Source organism: Coffea eugenioides, chromosome 10 (assembly GCF_003713205.1).
Source record: "Coffea eugenioides isolate CCC68of chromosome 10, Ceug_1.0, whole genome shotgun sequence".
Classification (NCBI taxonomy): Eukaryota; Viridiplantae; Streptophyta; class Magnoliopsida; order Gentianales; family Rubiaceae; genus Coffea; species Coffea eugenioides.
Window position 1 is genome coordinate 19218544 of NC_040044.1, and position 18244 is coordinate 19236787.

Consider the following 18244-nt stretch of genomic DNA (forward strand, 5'->3'; position numbering starts at 1 on the left):
TCTAATATTATACTAAGTGGAAGCCCTATCTTTTTGCCACATGTACATATTTCATAATTTATTTGCTCAGTCTTTAGTGTTTTATTTTTCTAACAAGAATTAATCCTATCTTTTTTTCACCAACTTTTTTACTTCAATTTTCATAATTATTGTGTTTTCCACCAGTAATTCAAGTAAGCAAAATTGAATATCCCATTCATGAATTAACAATTTTTTATTGTATTTAACTTCAATATTTTTACTTAGTATTTTAAATTCTTTGATATCAGTATTTGTTACAAAGGAAAAGATAAAAAAAATCTAGAAGATAAAAATGCTCGTATAAATACACAGATGAATATCTAGTCAAAAAAAATTGAAGAATGATGCTGTATAATAATTTCTAAAACTGAATAGCACTCAGCCCACCCAATTATCAAAATCCACCCAAATGGCATTTTTAACGAAACAACTTATGTCATTGTAGCCCATTGCCAATACCCACTCCAACCCAGCAGCCACTTCCGCTCTCCTCTCCGGTCTCCACCTTTTCCCTCCATTCTTGTCGACTGAAATAGACATCGTCCTAATGGATGCCTGGAAACAAGGCCTAAAGAAGGCCTGGTGGTAACTTTCCTTTCCCCAGTGGTTTCCTGGAAACAAGGCCTAAAGAAGCGCCCTTCACCTGCTCCTTGCATATGGATGCCTCAGTCGCCCTTCTCACTCCCCATTTCATTCCTCTTCTGCTCCTTCTTTTCTCTCGGACCCACTCGCTGTTCTTTAGAAGGGTTTTCAAAAGACAAGTTTTGCCTAAAGACTGGTTCGGAGATCTGTTGCTTACTGGTTTTTGCTTGTATTTTTCCTTGCATTGATTTTGTCCAATGGGTTTTAGTTTAACAATGTTTTTGTGATGTTCTTGGGGGATTGTCTTTGTCTTTTCTGTAACTGTTGTTATGCAGACAGGTTTCTTGATTTGGTCCTGAGTTGAAGCTCACATGGCGACAAGCAATCCAGTAGTTGTGGATGAAAATAGCCTCCAGGTATTTTGATTCTCTACCTTTAGTTACCACTGCTTATCAATATGGTCGAAGTGGCACATCACAACAAATGTAGTATCTTTACTCTTAGTTCTGAGGCAAAATAGACTAAGGAGTTTTTTTAATCTCAGTTCATGGAGCATTTAGCTAAACAAGTTGAAATTAAGAAAGAATAAAAATCAAAGGGGGCAATAAAGTGGGGAAGTTTAATATGATTGCCACGCTTGGTTAGTATGTCTAAATATCACAGTCAGTGTAATAGTGATGCCTGTTTTTATAGCTTGAAGGCATGCAGGAGGGTATCGCTTTAATGAATTTGCTTAGTGGTCGTGTAATGTTAATATGTCGGCTAAAGGTTGAATAAGTCTGACTTATTAGAGTGCTACTGTTGATTGAACATTTTTCTTTGCTTTTCTGCAGCCCTTTTTTGTTCTGCACAAGGCATCACAGCCACCACGCAAGACTTCTGGAAAAACCAAAAGAAGGATTGACTTATCACCTCTAGATCCCCACAAATCCAACAATGGCTCTGTGGAAGATTTGGATTGTTTTGGAATGCGCTTGCAGACTTTCCATTTCTTTTGGTCCAAAATCGAAGTTGTTACTAAGGTTGGCCCTCCTTTTTCTACTTAATATCTCTATGCTTAAGGTAGAAAAATTAGAATGATGATGTGTCAAATTTGCTGATAAGTAGTAATTGATTCCAGGATGTGTTGAGAGAGATCAATGGCGATGTTTTTGATAAGATAGGTTGCTGGATACGCGAGTCGTTTGATGCTATTTCATCATGCAAAGTATCTGATCTCTCGCAGGCAACAAATTCATATCCTCTTCTACTTCCAGCCAGTCATCTTACTTTGTCTAAGCAACTCTTTACTGGTCTTGTTTGTACTAGTAAGTTGCACTTTCTAGAATCACATAATAGAATGTGCAATATTTTGGTGCCCTGCTTTGTATTTCTCTCAATTGAATATCATGTCTTCTGTTTCACATGTCCCGTCAAAATTTGACTACTGATGATTTTGTGCTAATCATTACTGTATATCCTGTTTCTCTATGGTCTTCATTCTTGCTGTTAAAATCTTAATTATCTTAATGAAAAGTGACAAAGCTCTTCTTTGAATATCTCATGAAAAGGGATACTTTGGAATCTGTGAAAATGTGAAAAGGACTTATTTTCTTTTTGAATAAAAAGTCATTTAGTTTGGATTCAAGTTTAGGGCTCTGGTATTTGAGTGCAGTCGACTGGTTCAGGTTTTGAACCTCATGCGTATTTATGCTGCCCCAATAAAATCTGTAATTTCAAAAGCATTTTTTTCTGTTCATTTCATGTTCTGTAATTGAGGATGTGGTTGACCATCTGCAGAAAATATGGAGTTTGTTGATGATATTCCCACATTTACGGAGCTCGCGCAACATCTGAAGTCTTGCGGATGCCATGTAGCTAATCTTTCATCCTTGGACTTTTATGAGAAGAATGGAATAAGTAATTGTCTCAGAAATTTGTTGCGGCAGTTTCTAACGGGTAGCACCGATGTAAGTGACAAAGCTATCCCTGTGTGTTTTGGCCTGAATTAATTGTGTCAGTTAAAATGCTTTGTGATACATATTCATGTTGTCATTTTTGGGTTCCCTAGGCTGCTGATATTTCTAGCTTAGCTTCATGGTATCATGAACAAGATAGATACGAAAACCCTATTATTGTGATTATTGAGGGTATAGAGAGGTGCTGTGAGTCTGTCCTGTCTGATTTCATCACTCTATTAAGGTACGTTAGTTTCTTAATGATCTTTCTTAGAAGACATCCTTTTCTCAGTTGACATTAGTTTCTTAATTATCTTTCTTAGAAAACATGCTCTCCTCAGTTGATAGGTTGGCTGAAACTTGTGGTAAAATTTCCTGCCTTTACTTCCATCTTTTCATTCTTAGTTCATCTTGGAATTGAAATAGCAGTTTTTTATAACTACCATTAATAATTTGTCATTGTGCTGTCTTTCACTTATCATTCCTGCAATCAATTTTGATTGCTGACTTTCCTTTCAGGTTTTTTGGATGCTAAAATTTTGATGAATTATAGGATTACTACTTACAATCTGCAGTTTTAATCACAACTGAATGTTATCCATGGACTGACTGTGAGCTAACGTAAATTTTGCATATGGATTCTGCATTAGATAGGCTTACACGATGTTGAAAAACCCCATTGCCAAGTTTGCATGTACAACCGTCTTAGGTTGAAAAGCAAATTCTACTACACTAATTGTTATATTGCTTCCTCATGAAAAGTAAATAGTTGTGTTGATTTGTGTTAGTTACCCAATATGAATTGCAAAACTCGTTGTGTGTATCAAATAGGTGATGGCTAGTAATAGCTGATGAAGCTAACTATAGTGGTGAGGTAATCACATAAATTTGTTAAAAACACAAAGACGAACTTCTTGGGCTTGATTAATCCAGTTGCCTAATTTTTCTGAATCGTTTGTAGACAACATGAAGTAGCGCAATTTAAACCTTGAACCTCTGTTGTCCATTCTGGATGATCAGACATCATATAGTTCTTTCTTGCAGAGGCAACCTTCCTTTTCTCAACTAAGAAATTTAGCATTACTAGGTTAATCATCCTTTCCCCATTCAATTGACCGAAAACTAGATGCCGTTTCGACAAATAAGGTTTTTCATACAAAGTATGTATCTCTGCATGCGTATTGTGATTATTCCTTTTCACTATCTTGAACATAAGTTTAACTGGTAAAGCTTCTTATTGGATATTACAAAAATTAAAGACTTGCACTAGCCAGATGCTGAGCTGTCAAATAGCCCTCTATAAACAGAAATAGGAAGTTCTGTTACACAGATTTTTGCAACATGCATGTTTGTCTGTGAACTCCTCAATGTGCTTTGGTTTTGGCAACATTTTGTTTTCTGCGGTGTATTAACATGCTTACTGATATGCTCTTATCAGTGAATGGACTGTTAAACTTCCTATAATCCTGATAATGGGAGTCACAACCATTGTTGATGCACTGAGAGATATATTGCCTTCAAGCACACTTCAGTATCTGTCACCTTCTAAATTTGTGTTGGAATCACCAACTGAGAGGATGGATGCAGTCATCGAGTCTGTCCTTGTTAAATATGGTACTTGTTTCTGCTTGGGCCATGAGGTAGCAACTTTCCTCAGAAACTACTTCTTAAGGGAAGACGGAACACTTACATCATTTATTAGAGCCTTCAAGGTTGGTATGCAGTGTATGTCTTGAAGATAGCTTACTGAAGCCAAACACAATGCTTATGTGTCTTTTTAACTGTTTTCTTCTTCCAATAACCTGTCCATTGCAGATGGCCTGTGCCCAGCATTTCATCTTATATCCATCAGGCCTTGCAATTTCTGGGTTACTAGAGAATAAATACTCTCATGTAAGATCTATGTGTCGACTTTTCTTAGTTCTTTTTTTTTTGGGGTACTTCAACCTCATTAACGTGGGACTGCTCGTAGGATTGTATTTCCACTTTGGTATCTATTTTGTCATGTTGTACTCTGGTTTCTTAGGCAGTTGAGCTTTGGTTGATGGTGTTGAGAAAGTAATTAGGCATAAACAAATTCTTTAGCCATTTGGGCTTTGATGGCTAGTAAGCTTTGAATCAGAAGAAAAATATGTCTCATATGTCATGCTATTGATTGTCCTAGGACCTGAGCTATGGTACTATTGCTTCACTCCAAGGAAGTATAGTCAAGCAGGCCTTTGGTCTTCCATCTCAGCTTAGGTACCTAAGGAAGCTGTTTCTGAACTTTAGTCTTCTGATGAACAATGAATACATGATATCACAGAAAGAGAGTATGGCTTTCTAAGTTTGGTTTACATATTTTGGTAGGAATAATCAAGTTGAACCAGATGGAGATATATTCCATGATCTGACAGAAATACAGAGGCATTGGCATCTATGGAGCTCTTTGGTTATGGTACATTTTATTCTCCATTCTCGGCTATTGCTAGCATCTTTACTGTAGCTTCTTGGTTATTGGCAGAAAGCTGGAACATTTTAGTGTTACTAATTGATTTAATATGGGTTAGCTACATGGTTATCCTTCTAGTATTTTCGCTTAATATTCTGCGGTTTGAAATGAATTTCTGTGCAGTTATTATTAAGAATATAAAGCACAACATTTGCCCTTGCAGGCTTATTGGCATCTCATTTATCTATATCAGTCTTGGAGATATTTTGGTTACACTTGTAGCCTTAGTGGCATCTCATTATTTTGCATCCAAATAGTTTTTTTAACACTCTTCACTCTTGTTTAAACTTAAAATTTTTTTTGAGAATTATGTTATAGTTTTTTCTTCTTGCCCTGTATCCTTCTCCGGTTTTATATATTGAGAGATTTTTTTTTTGGTGAATACTTATTTTAAGGAAGTTAGGTCTAGCAATCATTTCACCAATTTTTGACAGATAAACTTTGTTGCAGTGCATTTATGAAGCTGCAAAGTATCAGAAAACTACATTGTTGGATTTATACTGTGAGGTTCTTGATCCTCAGCTGTACAAGACTGAGGCTTCTGGTGATCAGGTTGCATCCAGATACAGTGGTAGCCTGTGTTCAAAAAGTCACTGTTTATTGGGAAAGCATCCTTCCTTGGAAATGTGCGGTTCCATTTGTCAGGCAGCCCGTGGACTAAGGTATGTGGTTGCAGTTTCTTTTGGTCAGGAACACACTAAATTATTTCATTTCATTGAGCTAAGAAGTACATCCAGAATTCTGTTCTGTCTTGTCAGTGTTCTAGGCAACTAAATGTCCGTGCTTTTCTTTAAACATGTGCTCTAGTTCACTCAGCTGCAGCTTGACCTAGATGAAGTACAGATGTTCGAGCTCTTAATCTTGTTCACAAAGACTTAAGTAGACAAATGCAGCCTCATTTTTAAGCATTTTAATCCATAAGATATTTTGTATGTCAAGTAGATCAAAGAAATGAAGGTTTGTAGAAACCTAGTAATTGAATATGACTCCAGGCAGTAGAATTTAAAGCAATTGTTCATTGTCTGTTTTTTGCCTGGAAATCGTTTTAGGATGCCTAAAAGAAGCATCATATTCCATGTTTCTTTTATGTACTCCAGCAATCTGGATAGTTACTCTTGATAGAGTTTAGTTCTGAATATTGAAGGTATATATATATATATTTGGACATTAGCATGATGTGGATAGGGTGTTGACATCTTTTCTGCCCAAGTGGATTAAATGTAACCTTCAGCTACATGATATTTTTTTATTTGTCAAATCAACTAATACAACTTCTCATCTCCATATACTGCTCTCAATTTTTCAAGTGAAATTCTTGTTTTACATTGTGCACTACTAAAGCTTAGGATATTCAGTTTTCTGTGATATTCCCTCTTGATGGCAAATGTCTGAGGTGTCTTTCTCATTAATGAACTGTATACTTTAAACCTAACTGCCCAAAAAATTGATGTGTTGATATCGTGCTCTTAAACATGCTAAGATTGGAGTACTGCACAAAATTGCTATTAACCAATCACATATACTGTATGTGGGACAAACTTGTCACAAAAATATTTATGTCATGCCATTGAATTATAGCGTCATCAACCAATTGATTTGTTGTATTCTTAGGGATTTACCAGCTAAGGAGTTGTGGCAGTTGCTGATGAAATGGAGTGAACTGACCAATGGCACAAGTGAGGTGAGCTTATTGTTCTTCTTTACTTTAAGTTGAGGCCTTCTTGTGGTAGTAACTTCTTGTTGTTGATAGAGCTCTTGTAGCTCTTATTTTGGGATGTCTATATCATTTATTTGTTTAGTCATCTGAAACCTAGATTAGAAGTTTTCTTTGAATATGAACATCATGATTCCTTCTAAAGATGTCATTTGGTCACAGAACTAAGCATCTTATTTGCAATTTATAACCATATTTTATTAGAAAGGGTCATGCCTAGCAAACTTCTTGGACCAAAGTAATAGATCAAACTATTTAAGCAACTTGGTTGACAATGGTTATAAACAGTAGTCTGAGTCCCACTTGATGATTGAGCGAATCATGGTTGTGATCATTTTATTCATGTGTTCTGTCACATAGATGAAGTAATGTGCATTTTCAATAGTTTCAGCTATAAGATTAACTGCTTAACTGCTTTGAGCTGTTAAGAGTGGAGAATTATCTTTTTTTTTTTTTTTTTTTAAGTTCCATATCTTTTATTGATACCCCCAGTACCAAAAGTCAGGGATTTTTAGGCCATTGCAATTGAAAAAGTCATTGTGTACAGTAGGAAAACCAAAACTGCTACACTACGTACAAAAACAGTCAAAACAGGATAAAAAAACAGCAAGAGAGATTCCTAGTTCCAAACAGAAATTCTATTTAGCCTGCTGCCTAGTCGCTGGTCTCCAACCAAGCAAAATGCTTCTGATACCCATCAATGACCTTTTGCTGAGTCCTGAAACATGTCTAAGCAACATTAGAAGTGCGTTCAATTGATCCAATATCGGTGAATCTAGGAAGCAGGATTCAGTTTTGTCAAAACGTGTGGAATATCTTACTTTTTTTGGGCAGATTGCATTTCCTCATTCAGCTAGCAATGCTAGTAGAAATTTGTAGAACTATTCCAAGTAATTCTGCTAGGAGAGATGGCTGAGTGGTTGATAGGCCTGGTCAGAAGAAGAGGGTTTGATCTAAATGAATGAAACAGAAGAAATCCAAGTGAAAAAGGAGGGCCAACTATTTTGATTTTAATCTTAGTAAAGGCAAGAAAGATAAAAAAATCCAGTTTCATAATGGTGACATTTAATTGCTTGAATTTTCTAACAAAATCATGTTATTATCCTCTGCCTCCGCAACTCATATACAGCAGTAGCAAGAGCTATCCTTCTATACAACTTATAAAATTGTCCTGAGAGCAATGTGGGATATATGTTGCAACTTACCGGCCCATCCTGCAATGGGCTTAAACAATAGACACTTCTCAAATAGCTTTCTGAACAAGGTAAGAGAAACACAAGAAGAATAAAGGATCTAGTGTTTTAGCAGCTTGTGAACATAAAACGCACATCAGATCCACATCAATTCCCCTGGCAAGTAATCTGTCCTTGTTAGATAGCCTTATTGTTCAATAAACTTCTAAACGACAGATAGTGACTGATTATACTATCTACTTGTTGGACCTTGATATTATTGAATTTGTCAAGTCCATTTTCAATCTGTCATTTTTTTAATTTGTGCTTATATAATTTTTTCTGCAAGCTTTAATCTATTCTGGTGATTTTAAAATGTATTTAGAGTTACAATAAAAGGTGAAATGGTTGGCAAGAATTATCTTGCTTTTCTTTGATGGTCTAATACTGTTGTTAATTGGAACTTGGAATGAAGATATTAAGATAAAAGAAGAATTATCTTACTAAAATGTATTTAGTTTGTTAATTTTTTTGGAATCTTTTTCTAGATTCAATTTCTGCGAGGTTTATTCCATTTTGTGGTAAGATCATGCATGCAAATCTATTATCAATTGGATAGATATATCATGAGGGATTGCACTGATCCTTTTGTGTTCTGGCCATGTCCTTTTCCTCTCATGAGAAGGTTTACATATCTTGTGAGGAACATTATAGTAGTTATTACTGTTGTAGGATTTTGAGTAGTTAGGAAATTAAAACCAGTTCTGTCAGGGTTGATTCTAGCTATGTTAATTTCGGGACCCCACTTGACTAGGGGTTTAGATTTTCCTGTAATGTTTGTCGGTATTACGAGTTAAAGATTTTATATGCATAAGGTGTTAATACTTACAAATGATAATGTTAGAAACCAAACTTTTACTTAGCAAACTTGTTTAGAAGAGAATAAATACTTCATCATTGCTAATGGATTATTGACTGTTCATAGAAAGACCAGTTGTCCAAAGATGAAATGCAAACATAGAGATTTTTACTTGGCAAATTTTTCACTTAGCAAACTTGTTTAGAAGAGAAAACAAATACTTCATCATTGCTAATCGATTATTGACTGTTCATAGAAAGACCAGTTGTCCAAAGATGAAATGCAAACATAGAGATTTTCTTTCCTGAAGGAATTAGGTTTGCACGGCCAATTTGTTTTCTTAAGATCTGGGAATCCCAGTTGACTTTGGAAGCAAATTGGGATGTTCTAAGTTTTACTTTAAATTTCTTATGGTTCTGAGTTCTCTACCAAAATAGTCAGTGTCAATGACATTCAAAACTATATTTCTGGTTATTAGCAATGAATACTGTCCTTGGTGTCAAAAGAGGAGAAGATGATTTTTACAGCGTTGAATTGTTACTGCCTTAAACTTTTAAAAGTTTATAACTAGAAATTCCTTTTGTAAATTTCTTTATTGTGTAATACTTGAGGTAATCATGTTGCAAACCATGTAAAATACTTTTGCTCCTGTTGTCATGTATATTTCTTTTCAGATCACATCTGATCCTCCTATTTGAATTGGGATGTTGGTTATTATTTTTTTTTCAATCTTAGTGCAGTATCTTTCAAACTCATGCATGTCAATTGTCCAAAAGCTTTGAGTTTATGCTAATGCATGTTCTTCTTGATATCACATATAGCTTAGTAATCAACAGATTTAGGCTCCACCACTCATCAATTTGTCTTAACAACGAAGTTTTGTTCTATTTTATTTGAGATATTTGCCCTTATGATCTTTGTATTTGCAAGAAAAGTTGGGTGCTTGTACAGTAGCATCTTGCAGTCTCTGTATACTTGGCATCTAACAATTAGCCATATACATGCTTTAATGTCTTAAAATGCCCTGGTCATGTTCTCACACTTACTTTTACAGCAGATTCTTGTGGAAATTTTACCCTTTCTGTGTACTTGGATTCTTCCTTTTCTATTTTGCATTTTTCAGCATGTCTTTACCTTTCAACTATGACTTGCATTCTTGTGGCCGGGGAAGTCTGCAGTGCTACTTGATAGCAGACTTAAATCAATCTTGTTTCTACTTGGCCTGTACATCAATTGATGCTTGATGTAGCCTTAATTATGTAAACCATCATACAGGTCCATGAGAAAATAAAGGAGTTGCAATCTTTGGCACGGTCTGAGGACAGGATGCATTTGTCTATGCAGCCAATGGACATGTCCAAGTATGTTTCTACTTATTTTTTCTTTGATATGAATAGTGGTATTTTCTAGTGATAGTTCCATTTTCCTTTAACCATAATTACATAATTTTAGTGGGAGATGGAATGATGGTGCATCATATTATCAGAAAGCTCTTCCTCAAAAGTGTATGCCAGTCTAGTTGTGGAAGCTTCTGGTGCAAAGTCAATATTTGAAAACTAGAGTTATTTTAAAATTTGCTTGGGATATCTCATTTCCTTTCCTTTTCCATATGGTTCCTATACTAAGAATATTGCAGAAATGAGGTTTCTAGGTATGTATATTTTATGAGGGTGCATATTGTTTCAATCTCTTGGCCATGGTCCACTAGGCAGTTCTTGTCTTCCATGTCACTGATATTGGCATCTATAGTTAATGTTGCATAATGCTTTATTGAAGACTAGATAATCAACAGGGTATCAATAGTAAGGATCAGATATTGTCCGAAAATGGTTCTTCAAATTGAATTTGATGGCCTAAACACCATCACACGAGAGAACCAGGGCCTATTCAAACTTTCCATGATTAGCGAATATTTTTTGCATTTTTCATGTGGAAATATCTTCAGCTACTGCTGTAGAAGTATTGATCCCCAAGGAACCAGTGGTCTTTAGTTTCACAAGTGAGGTGAGAAAAGTCAGATCAGAAGAATGATGCCAATATGATCTCCTCTACTTCCATTTACTCTGTTGTTACGTAAATGGAGATAGGGCTTTTCTGTTTAAAAGTATTAACTTTAATACTTGGCACATGGATTTTTTAAGCTTTGATTCATATTTATTCCTTTTATTCTTCTCTCCTCAGAATGCCCAGAATTCCATCATGTACTGTTTCTTTTAGCTCCTATATTTATCCAGTTCTTCTATCAATAGCAAATATACAAGTTGTATGTCACATATCGCTTACAGTTGACTTTGTCATTCATCAGCACATTGATGGACATTTTCTCTTCTTGTCATAGTATACATACAACTCGTGGCAACTTAATTTCAGGAAAGGATATGGCCAAACTGAGTGAACAAGCTGCAAGATTGGCCGGTTGTATGGTGTGGTAAGTAGGTCATATTCCTACTTTATGCATTTGGTGCCTTTGTTGTTGAGTGATGAATTGTCAAGAGAAATGTATATTTAGAATGTAACTAGGGGACTGGGAGGAGAGGGAATATATATCTGGTGGGATGGTGAGGACGATGAAACTGTAATGGGAAACCCTGTAAAAGGTGCTCTGGAAGGCTGCAGCAAGGTAAAACCTTGGGTACTCTCTAATTACCTAAAAGGTCACTGAAACTACTTGTGATTGTTCGATTTGTTGACCAAAAGTACAATCAAGAAAAGTGTACTTGAGACTGCACAATGCACAGTATGGACATCATTTTAGAACTTCTATGTTCTTCCTATCTTGATCCTATTAATTTCAAAATTCAACTCCTGTCTAAAGGTCTTGTAAACATATCTATGATAACTCTACACAATGGAACATTTAAAATCTGTAAGTGCTTAAAAGAGAGTTACCAAATATGCTGCAAATTAAACAATTCTTGAAACTGGAGCAAAAGCCTATTTTGCTGATGTTTTATGTTTATTCTGTTGTATTGTTATACCTATTTTTAGCCACACACAGATTTGCAGGCCCATGTAGAGAGAGTTTATGTAACTTTTTGTGTAGACTGCTGCAGCTTATGTTAAAATTATTAACTGATATTCGTGGTTTTAGTTTTATTTGTGCGCTCTCCTTGTTGAAGTTTTACCAACTTTTGATGTTTTCCAGGGAATACATGGAGCCAATTGAGTGTATTCCTTTGCATGAAGTTATCTGCTTCAAGAATGTTGACAAACTTCAATCAGTTAAGTTTCGAGGATTACTTTGATCATGTATTTGTTTTAGCTTACAGGTTTCCACTTATCCAATCTTCCCATTCTTTTCAAAGACTGTTTTAGACATTTTGGAGTTCTCTTCAAACTCTTAAGTGGTTTAAAATCATATTATATGTAGCATTGCAGGGCACCAGATTTGATCCAATTAATTAGTAAATTTAGCTTGGAGGTTAACTTCATTACCCAATATCTCTCTCTTTTGATTCTCTGGAAATTGTCTAGTGAATCCAGTTAGATAGTCTACTTCTAACAGAGTGAACAAGAGTACAATCTAGGCTAGTAATTTATAAGCCTGTAGTTGTAACTATATGGAATACATGTAGTTATTGTTATACAGCGTACTTGGGTGTGGAATTCCAAAAACTATGTGTGTGTCTGATGAAAGTGAAGAAGCTCAATCTAGCTGGTATTATCTTGTATGAGAGAGCTTTTACAGATAGAAAACACCTTATCAGAGTACAGAGAATGATAAGAGAGGAGTGTCCCTTGTAAAAAATAAGACTGAAGAAGACAAATCATGTGAGAAGCTCAATCTTGCTTCTAAGAATGTCTTTACTGTAGTCCACTGGCTTTAAATTGTATACACTTAAATTGACTGCGAGTATACAGGGTGGTTATTTAGTAGGGAAGCTTCCTAAATATTAATAATAGGTTTGACCAGTGAGGATTATGTACCAAAACTAGTATTAGGCACCACAAAAAAATGGATATATGTAGTACTTTATTGTTATCCTTTTGCACCCAAAATTCTACTTCTCTTTGTACTAATTAAGATTTTATTCTGAGAGCACGTCTGTTTTTGTTCATGCTGAAGTTGAAGTTCCAGTATTCCACAATAGAACAGTTGGTGTTCTTGCTTCTTTGCTTGCATCAGATTCAAAAACTAACAGTTATGCAATAATAAAAGGGTTCCTTATTTAGCACCACAATCTCAGTGGACTATCTTCCCTAGCAGTGACTCCTGCAATTTCTTATAGTTAGAGTAAGCCAGTTTCTAATAATCCAAACAGCCTATAGCACCACTAAAGCTTCCTTCATTCTCCATGTAGAACTCAGACAAATTTCATAGATCTTGTGCTGGGTACCTGCTATTGTAATTTCATTATGGGGTTACCATGTAAAATTTCTTATTTGGTATTTTGATAATAAAAAGTGAAACAAGTAATATCCATTGGCTTACTTGTCTTTTTCTGCTTCGTGTTAGGCCTTGATTGGAGACCCTAGGACAAGAATTCAAATTGATCTGTTGGAGTCTCAGAAATTCCTCAAGTGTAGTTGCTGCAGAGAAAATGCCTGCATATCATTGCCATCCATACATGATACCTCAATAATGTAAGTCTTATCTAAGTTTCTCAATTAGATTTTGTTCATAGTTTAATTCAGATAGATTTAAGAGTTATCTGCCTGTGTAATAATCTATTGCAACAAAAGCTCATTACCTTTTCTTATGTCAAGGATATGTAAATTATATTGACAAAATTTCCGTACATGCTGTCCTGAGTCACCAGTTTGACAGGGTTATTTTCACATATTTTCTCAGATATAGCTTAGCTCAAGAACATGGTGACCTTATCAATATCCATGACTGGTTTCAATCTTTTAAAGTGACAATCTCTAAGTCAGGCATGAGAACTAAAAGTAGATTGAAGCAGTCACAGTCACCCTCACCAAAGAAGAGAAAACCTTCGAATGAACCACAAAAGATAAGCGAAGCATCTATTCAGTATCCTTTCACTTTTCCTTTGTTCATGTTTATTGTCATCTTTCAAATTATTGTAGACATTGTCTGCTTATTTGTTTTCTTTAACCTTTTTTTTCCACGGACTATTAAGGATATCGCGTCAGTGAAAGCATTGGTTATATGTTTATATTGCATCCAGAAGTCGTCAATTCATGCTATTCTACAGGTTTCCCCAGTGGTTTCTCATTATTCTAGGAAGTATGTACTTTGTTAGGGCTCTCTACGACTCACACTTAATGTTCCAGAAGTTGTCTTTCAGAATCATAGCTGGTCTCAGAGTCTCCTTAATTTCTAGCATTGTCATTGACCACAGTTATTTTTTGCACATGAAAATGAAAGAGAAATATGATCTTCACAAACCTAAATGCTACGTACAAGCTTGCAATGCCCCCACTCCCCCTAAAACATCCAACGCTTATTTTGCATAAATGAACATTTTTAACTCGCATAGTGAATGTGGACAAAGTGCACATATATTTATTTGAGTTCCTGCAGTCTTGTGTAGACTTCTAATTATGCATCTCTCAGCAATAGATGTTGCATTGAAAGTTTACTTGAAGATTAGGCACAAAATCTGGTGATTCTTCGTATTGATATCCTTAATTATTTCTATAGAGCCAGGTTCTGCAGGGCAGTCTCTGAGCTGCAAATTACAGGATTGATAAGGATGCCTTCAAAGAGACGCCAGGATTATGTTCAGCGAGTTGCATTTGGATTGTGACAAGGACGCAACTGTTGTGTGCTGAATCATACATTTGATGAATAGGATCTGTAAATTCTCATTATTTTTTTTCTAGAAACGATAGACGATTTTATTATATTTGTGTATGAACCATACACTTAGTGAGCAAAGGCTCAATTCTCCTCCATTGTTGTTCTCTTGCTTTGATCATTGCAAGTTTAAGAGCCACTACATTGTCCAGCAGACTATTCCCTGCGCTATATTCTTTGAGTGCTTACTGAGCTCTCTGAATAATCTTGAATGACGGTCTTCTGCTCTCTTTAAATACTCTCTCATTTCTTGCCTTCAAGATTTGCCAAAGAATATTTACGGTTAGTGGAATATGTTCCATTCCTGCAGGTCTACTCCTGGCTTCAATTAGAGCATTCCACCATCTTTTAAAGTTCCCTCTTTGGTCTTCAATTCCATCCCGTTTCACTGGTGATAGGTGCCAAACTTCCTCAGCAATTCTGCTGTGAAAGAGCAGATGTTCCATTGTTTCTATGTCTTTACCACAGCTTTCACATATTGGAGATCCCTTCTTTGTTCTATTGAAAATAACTTTATTCAATGGTAAAGCTTTATTCAAACATTTCCAAATGAAGATCTTCAACTTGTGCATTGCATTGAATTTTCATAGGTGTTTCCAGAGGTGTTTTTCTTCCAAGCTGGATTCTTCTCCTGGCTGCCCTTTTTGGCATTGATTTCTTTCTTGCATGCTAAGTTTCTTGTAACCTAATGCAATCGTGTACTAGCCATTTGCATTATGTATCCAGAAATGACAATCCTCCCTGTTAGCCAGACTTGTGGGTATTCTCAGAATTCTCTTGGCCTCTTCTTCATTAAATAGCCTGAACACTAACATTTGAAGTCTTGGATCAGGTCTTCCACTTTCTGTACTTAACAATTTTGAGGTCTAGTTGACACAAGCTTCCGTTGGGGATTCTTTGGTATCCAAATGTCGTTCCAAATTTTTGTACTTCTCTCATACACTATTTTCTTCCTGGTGCCCTTCTGCACATCCTCTCTCACTATCACTTCCCTTGGGGATTCTTTGGTATCCAAATGTCATTCCAAATTTTTGTACTTCTCCCATACCCTATTTTCTTCCTGGTGCCCTTCTGCACATCCTCTCTCACTACCATTAGACTTTGACAAATCCATGATGCATTGTTTTGGGCCTTACAGTCGAAGATTGTCTCCTTTGGGTAGTATTTTGTTTTCATCACTTTAAGTTGGGCATTGTTATGAGACTCCAGATTTGCTTACCTAGCATAGCTTTGTTGAAATTCTATAGGTCTCTGAAGCCTAAACCACTACAACAGAATTGGCCATTTGCGGCACTTTCAATGCGGCACATAGCTAATTTGCTGCAATAAAGTGGTATTATTTTGATTATGCTGAAATATTGACCCCGTATTTGGCTTTTCGTGTCAAATTAACGGCACAATTAAATTCCACCACTAATTGCGCAACTAAACGATGTCGTTGTTGTGAGCTGTCCAAGCATTAAACGAATAATTGCTGAATCATATTCATGGTAAGTAATCTTTCCATTTTCTCAGTCCTCCCACTTCTTCTCCCCTCTCAATTTTTCTAAATTTCTTCTATAGTCCGAGAACCTATGCCTCAAATTTCTCTTCCAAAACTTTCGATTTTGCCTCTGCTCATCCCTAATTTCTCATTCTATCTCTCTATTTTTCATGAAACAGGTAATTACTTAATCCTTTAGCAGATTGACACAGGATGTTTTTACAATTAATAGCGATGACGAGAAGTAGCAATAGCACCTGAAGTATTGTTTTATCAAAGACGATGCCGTGTTCTATCAAAATCGGTGCACTTTTTTCTCTTCTTCTGTTCTTATCCAAGTCTCCACTGATGAAACCAATCTAATTTGAGCGAAACTTTTGAAGCTGTACTAGCGAGGTAATTAATCTCAATTTCTTTGTGATATTTTCACTTTACTCATTTCAACTTGTGGTATTTGCTATCAATATTGCTGATTAATTGCTCTGACATTCCTTTGTTTGTCTCCTCCTAAATTTCTGGGGCTATCTGGTCTCATACTTAATTTGCTTGCTTTTTTTATCCTCTTCTCTTACCTGATTTGGATATACCACATCGTATGCATATGCCGTTTCGTTTCAGTGACTACTTTTTGCTTTTTGTTACAAGCTAAGATGTTGTTCTCATAATATCACATCTTCATTGTCCTTCGTTATGCGTCATTCTGGTTATGATTTCATCTTTAGTGGTTGTTTGACCAATATGTTGCTTGTTGCTTGTGAGTTATAGTACTGCACATGCTAGTGCTTGATTATCGTTTGGAAACTTTGAAAGCTTTCTTATCTTGATTCTATGTGGAGTATTCCTAATATTAAATAAGAACTATCAGTTCTCCCAAAAAACGAAGAGGAATTTAGTGATTAGTAATGGTCAACTTGAGTTATTTATGCTTTTTTTTGGGTTAAGATGGAGAACGACTATATGATTTTTAAATGTGGATTTTAATGGGTTTTTTCAATTATTTGAGACTTAATGTGATTTAAGGTGGAATTCTAGAGTTTCAGTTTGAAAATTTGGACTTCTGTGTAGATTGTTATGTTGTCATGCATTTGTTACTTCTCCTTTTTTTTTGCCACTTTTGTCCGGATTATGTCTTTTTCAATACAGTATACAAGTTCTTGTACATAGTTGAACAGCAATCTAACTATCTAAATTGCCCATAACCATCATATTTATCTGCCTTGCAATTGTAGCTTGCTAGCAATCAAAATAGTGGTGTATTTGTGAATGCTAGTGCCAATAGTTTCGCTAGTACAAAGGATAAGAACCCTATATCTGGAATTTTAGAATACTATGGGGTCTTAGTGGATATTGTTGAGTTGAGATACTCAAATGACATTAAATTTGTGATGTTCAAGTGTGATTGGGTTGATAATGTCACTGGAATGAAACAAGATGAACACAACTTCACACTTGTTAACTTTGATCATATATTGTACAAGCAAAACACGAAGAATGATGAGCCTTTCATCCTTGCCTCTCAAGCACAGCAAACTTGGTATGTTCGGGATGCATTGGAACCTGAATGGAATATAGTTGTCAAGATGACCCCTCGAGATCTTTTCATTATTGATCCAGAAATTAACATATGTGAAGATATCTAGGATGAGCATTCTGCTTGGCAACATGTTAATAACAATAATTCTGAGGATAGTAATGTTTCATGGGTTAGGGAAGGTGTTGATGGAGTTATACTTGATGCACAAACTACAAAATCCAAGGCACACGTTGCTGACGTTGATGATGGATTCTTCTCTGATGAGGATAATCTTAGGATTGACAATACGATTGATGATACAAGTGATGATGATGATTTTTTTGATAAAGCCCAACAAGGAGACAAGGCTGATGATTGACTCTAATTTTGGAATATAATCCTAACATTTTGTTATATGAAGTTTAGAATGCCAATATTAGATGAAGTTATTGATTAGTATGAAAAATATTAATTGTGGGATCATTTTCACTGCCTTGGATGTCAATTTATGATTCCTTATGTTCATATTAGCAAGTTGGTAATGCTGGTTTCATTGGGTTATCGTTCCTTAATATGAATATATTCTTTGTGTTTGTAGATTTTAGAAATTTAAACTCCAAAAGTAAGATGATACAACACTCTCTTGCTGAATTATGTGATTGGTTTCTAAAAAAAGCCAGTAAAATTAATCATCTTACTTAACTTTGC

At 35.5% G+C, this 18244-nt stretch overlaps 1 protein-coding gene across 3 annotated transcripts; it reads left to right on the top strand.

The window, feature by feature from the left end:
* Positions 1 to 513: 513 nt before the first annotated feature.
* On the top strand, positions 514 to 14745 carry LOC113748639 (origin of replication complex subunit 3). 3 transcript variants are annotated; one of them, XM_027292140.1, is made up of 18 exons: positions 514 to 799; positions 939 to 1019; positions 1437 to 1625; positions 1724 to 1910; positions 2383 to 2552; positions 2654 to 2784; positions 3979 to 4252; positions 4356 to 4433; positions 4705 to 4781; positions 4890 to 4977; positions 5482 to 5693; positions 6643 to 6712; positions 10052 to 10137; positions 11115 to 11204; positions 11922 to 11997; positions 13233 to 13360; positions 13569 to 13751; positions 14385 to 14745. In XM_027292140.1, the coding sequence occupies exons 2-18, from the start codon at positions 975 to 977 to the stop codon at positions 14488 to 14490; spliced, it is 2190 nt and encodes a 729-aa protein (XP_027147941.1). In that variant the 5' UTR covers positions 514 to 799; positions 939 to 974; the 3' UTR covers positions 14491 to 14745. The 3 variants fall into 3 exon arrangements, with proteins under 3 accessions (XP_027147941.1, XP_027147942.1, XP_027147943.1); XM_027292141.1 differs by having other exon boundaries at positions 943 to 1019; XM_027292142.1 differs by lacking the exon at positions 13569 to 13751.
* Positions 14746 to 18244: the final 3499 nt, after the last annotated feature.

Coding starts and splice junctions, on each gene's coding strand:
- LOC113748639 (XM_027292140.1), top strand. CDS start 975: ATGGCGACAAGCAATCCAGTAGTTGTGGATGAAAATAGCCTCCAG. Junction 2,785..3,978: donor GATTTCATCACTCTATTAAG/GTACGTTAGTTT, acceptor TGCTCTTATCAG/TGAATGGACTGTTAAACTTC. Junction 13,361..13,568: donor ATACATGATACCTCAATAAT/GTAAGTCTTATC, acceptor ATATTTTCTCAG/ATATAGCTTAGCTCAAGAAC.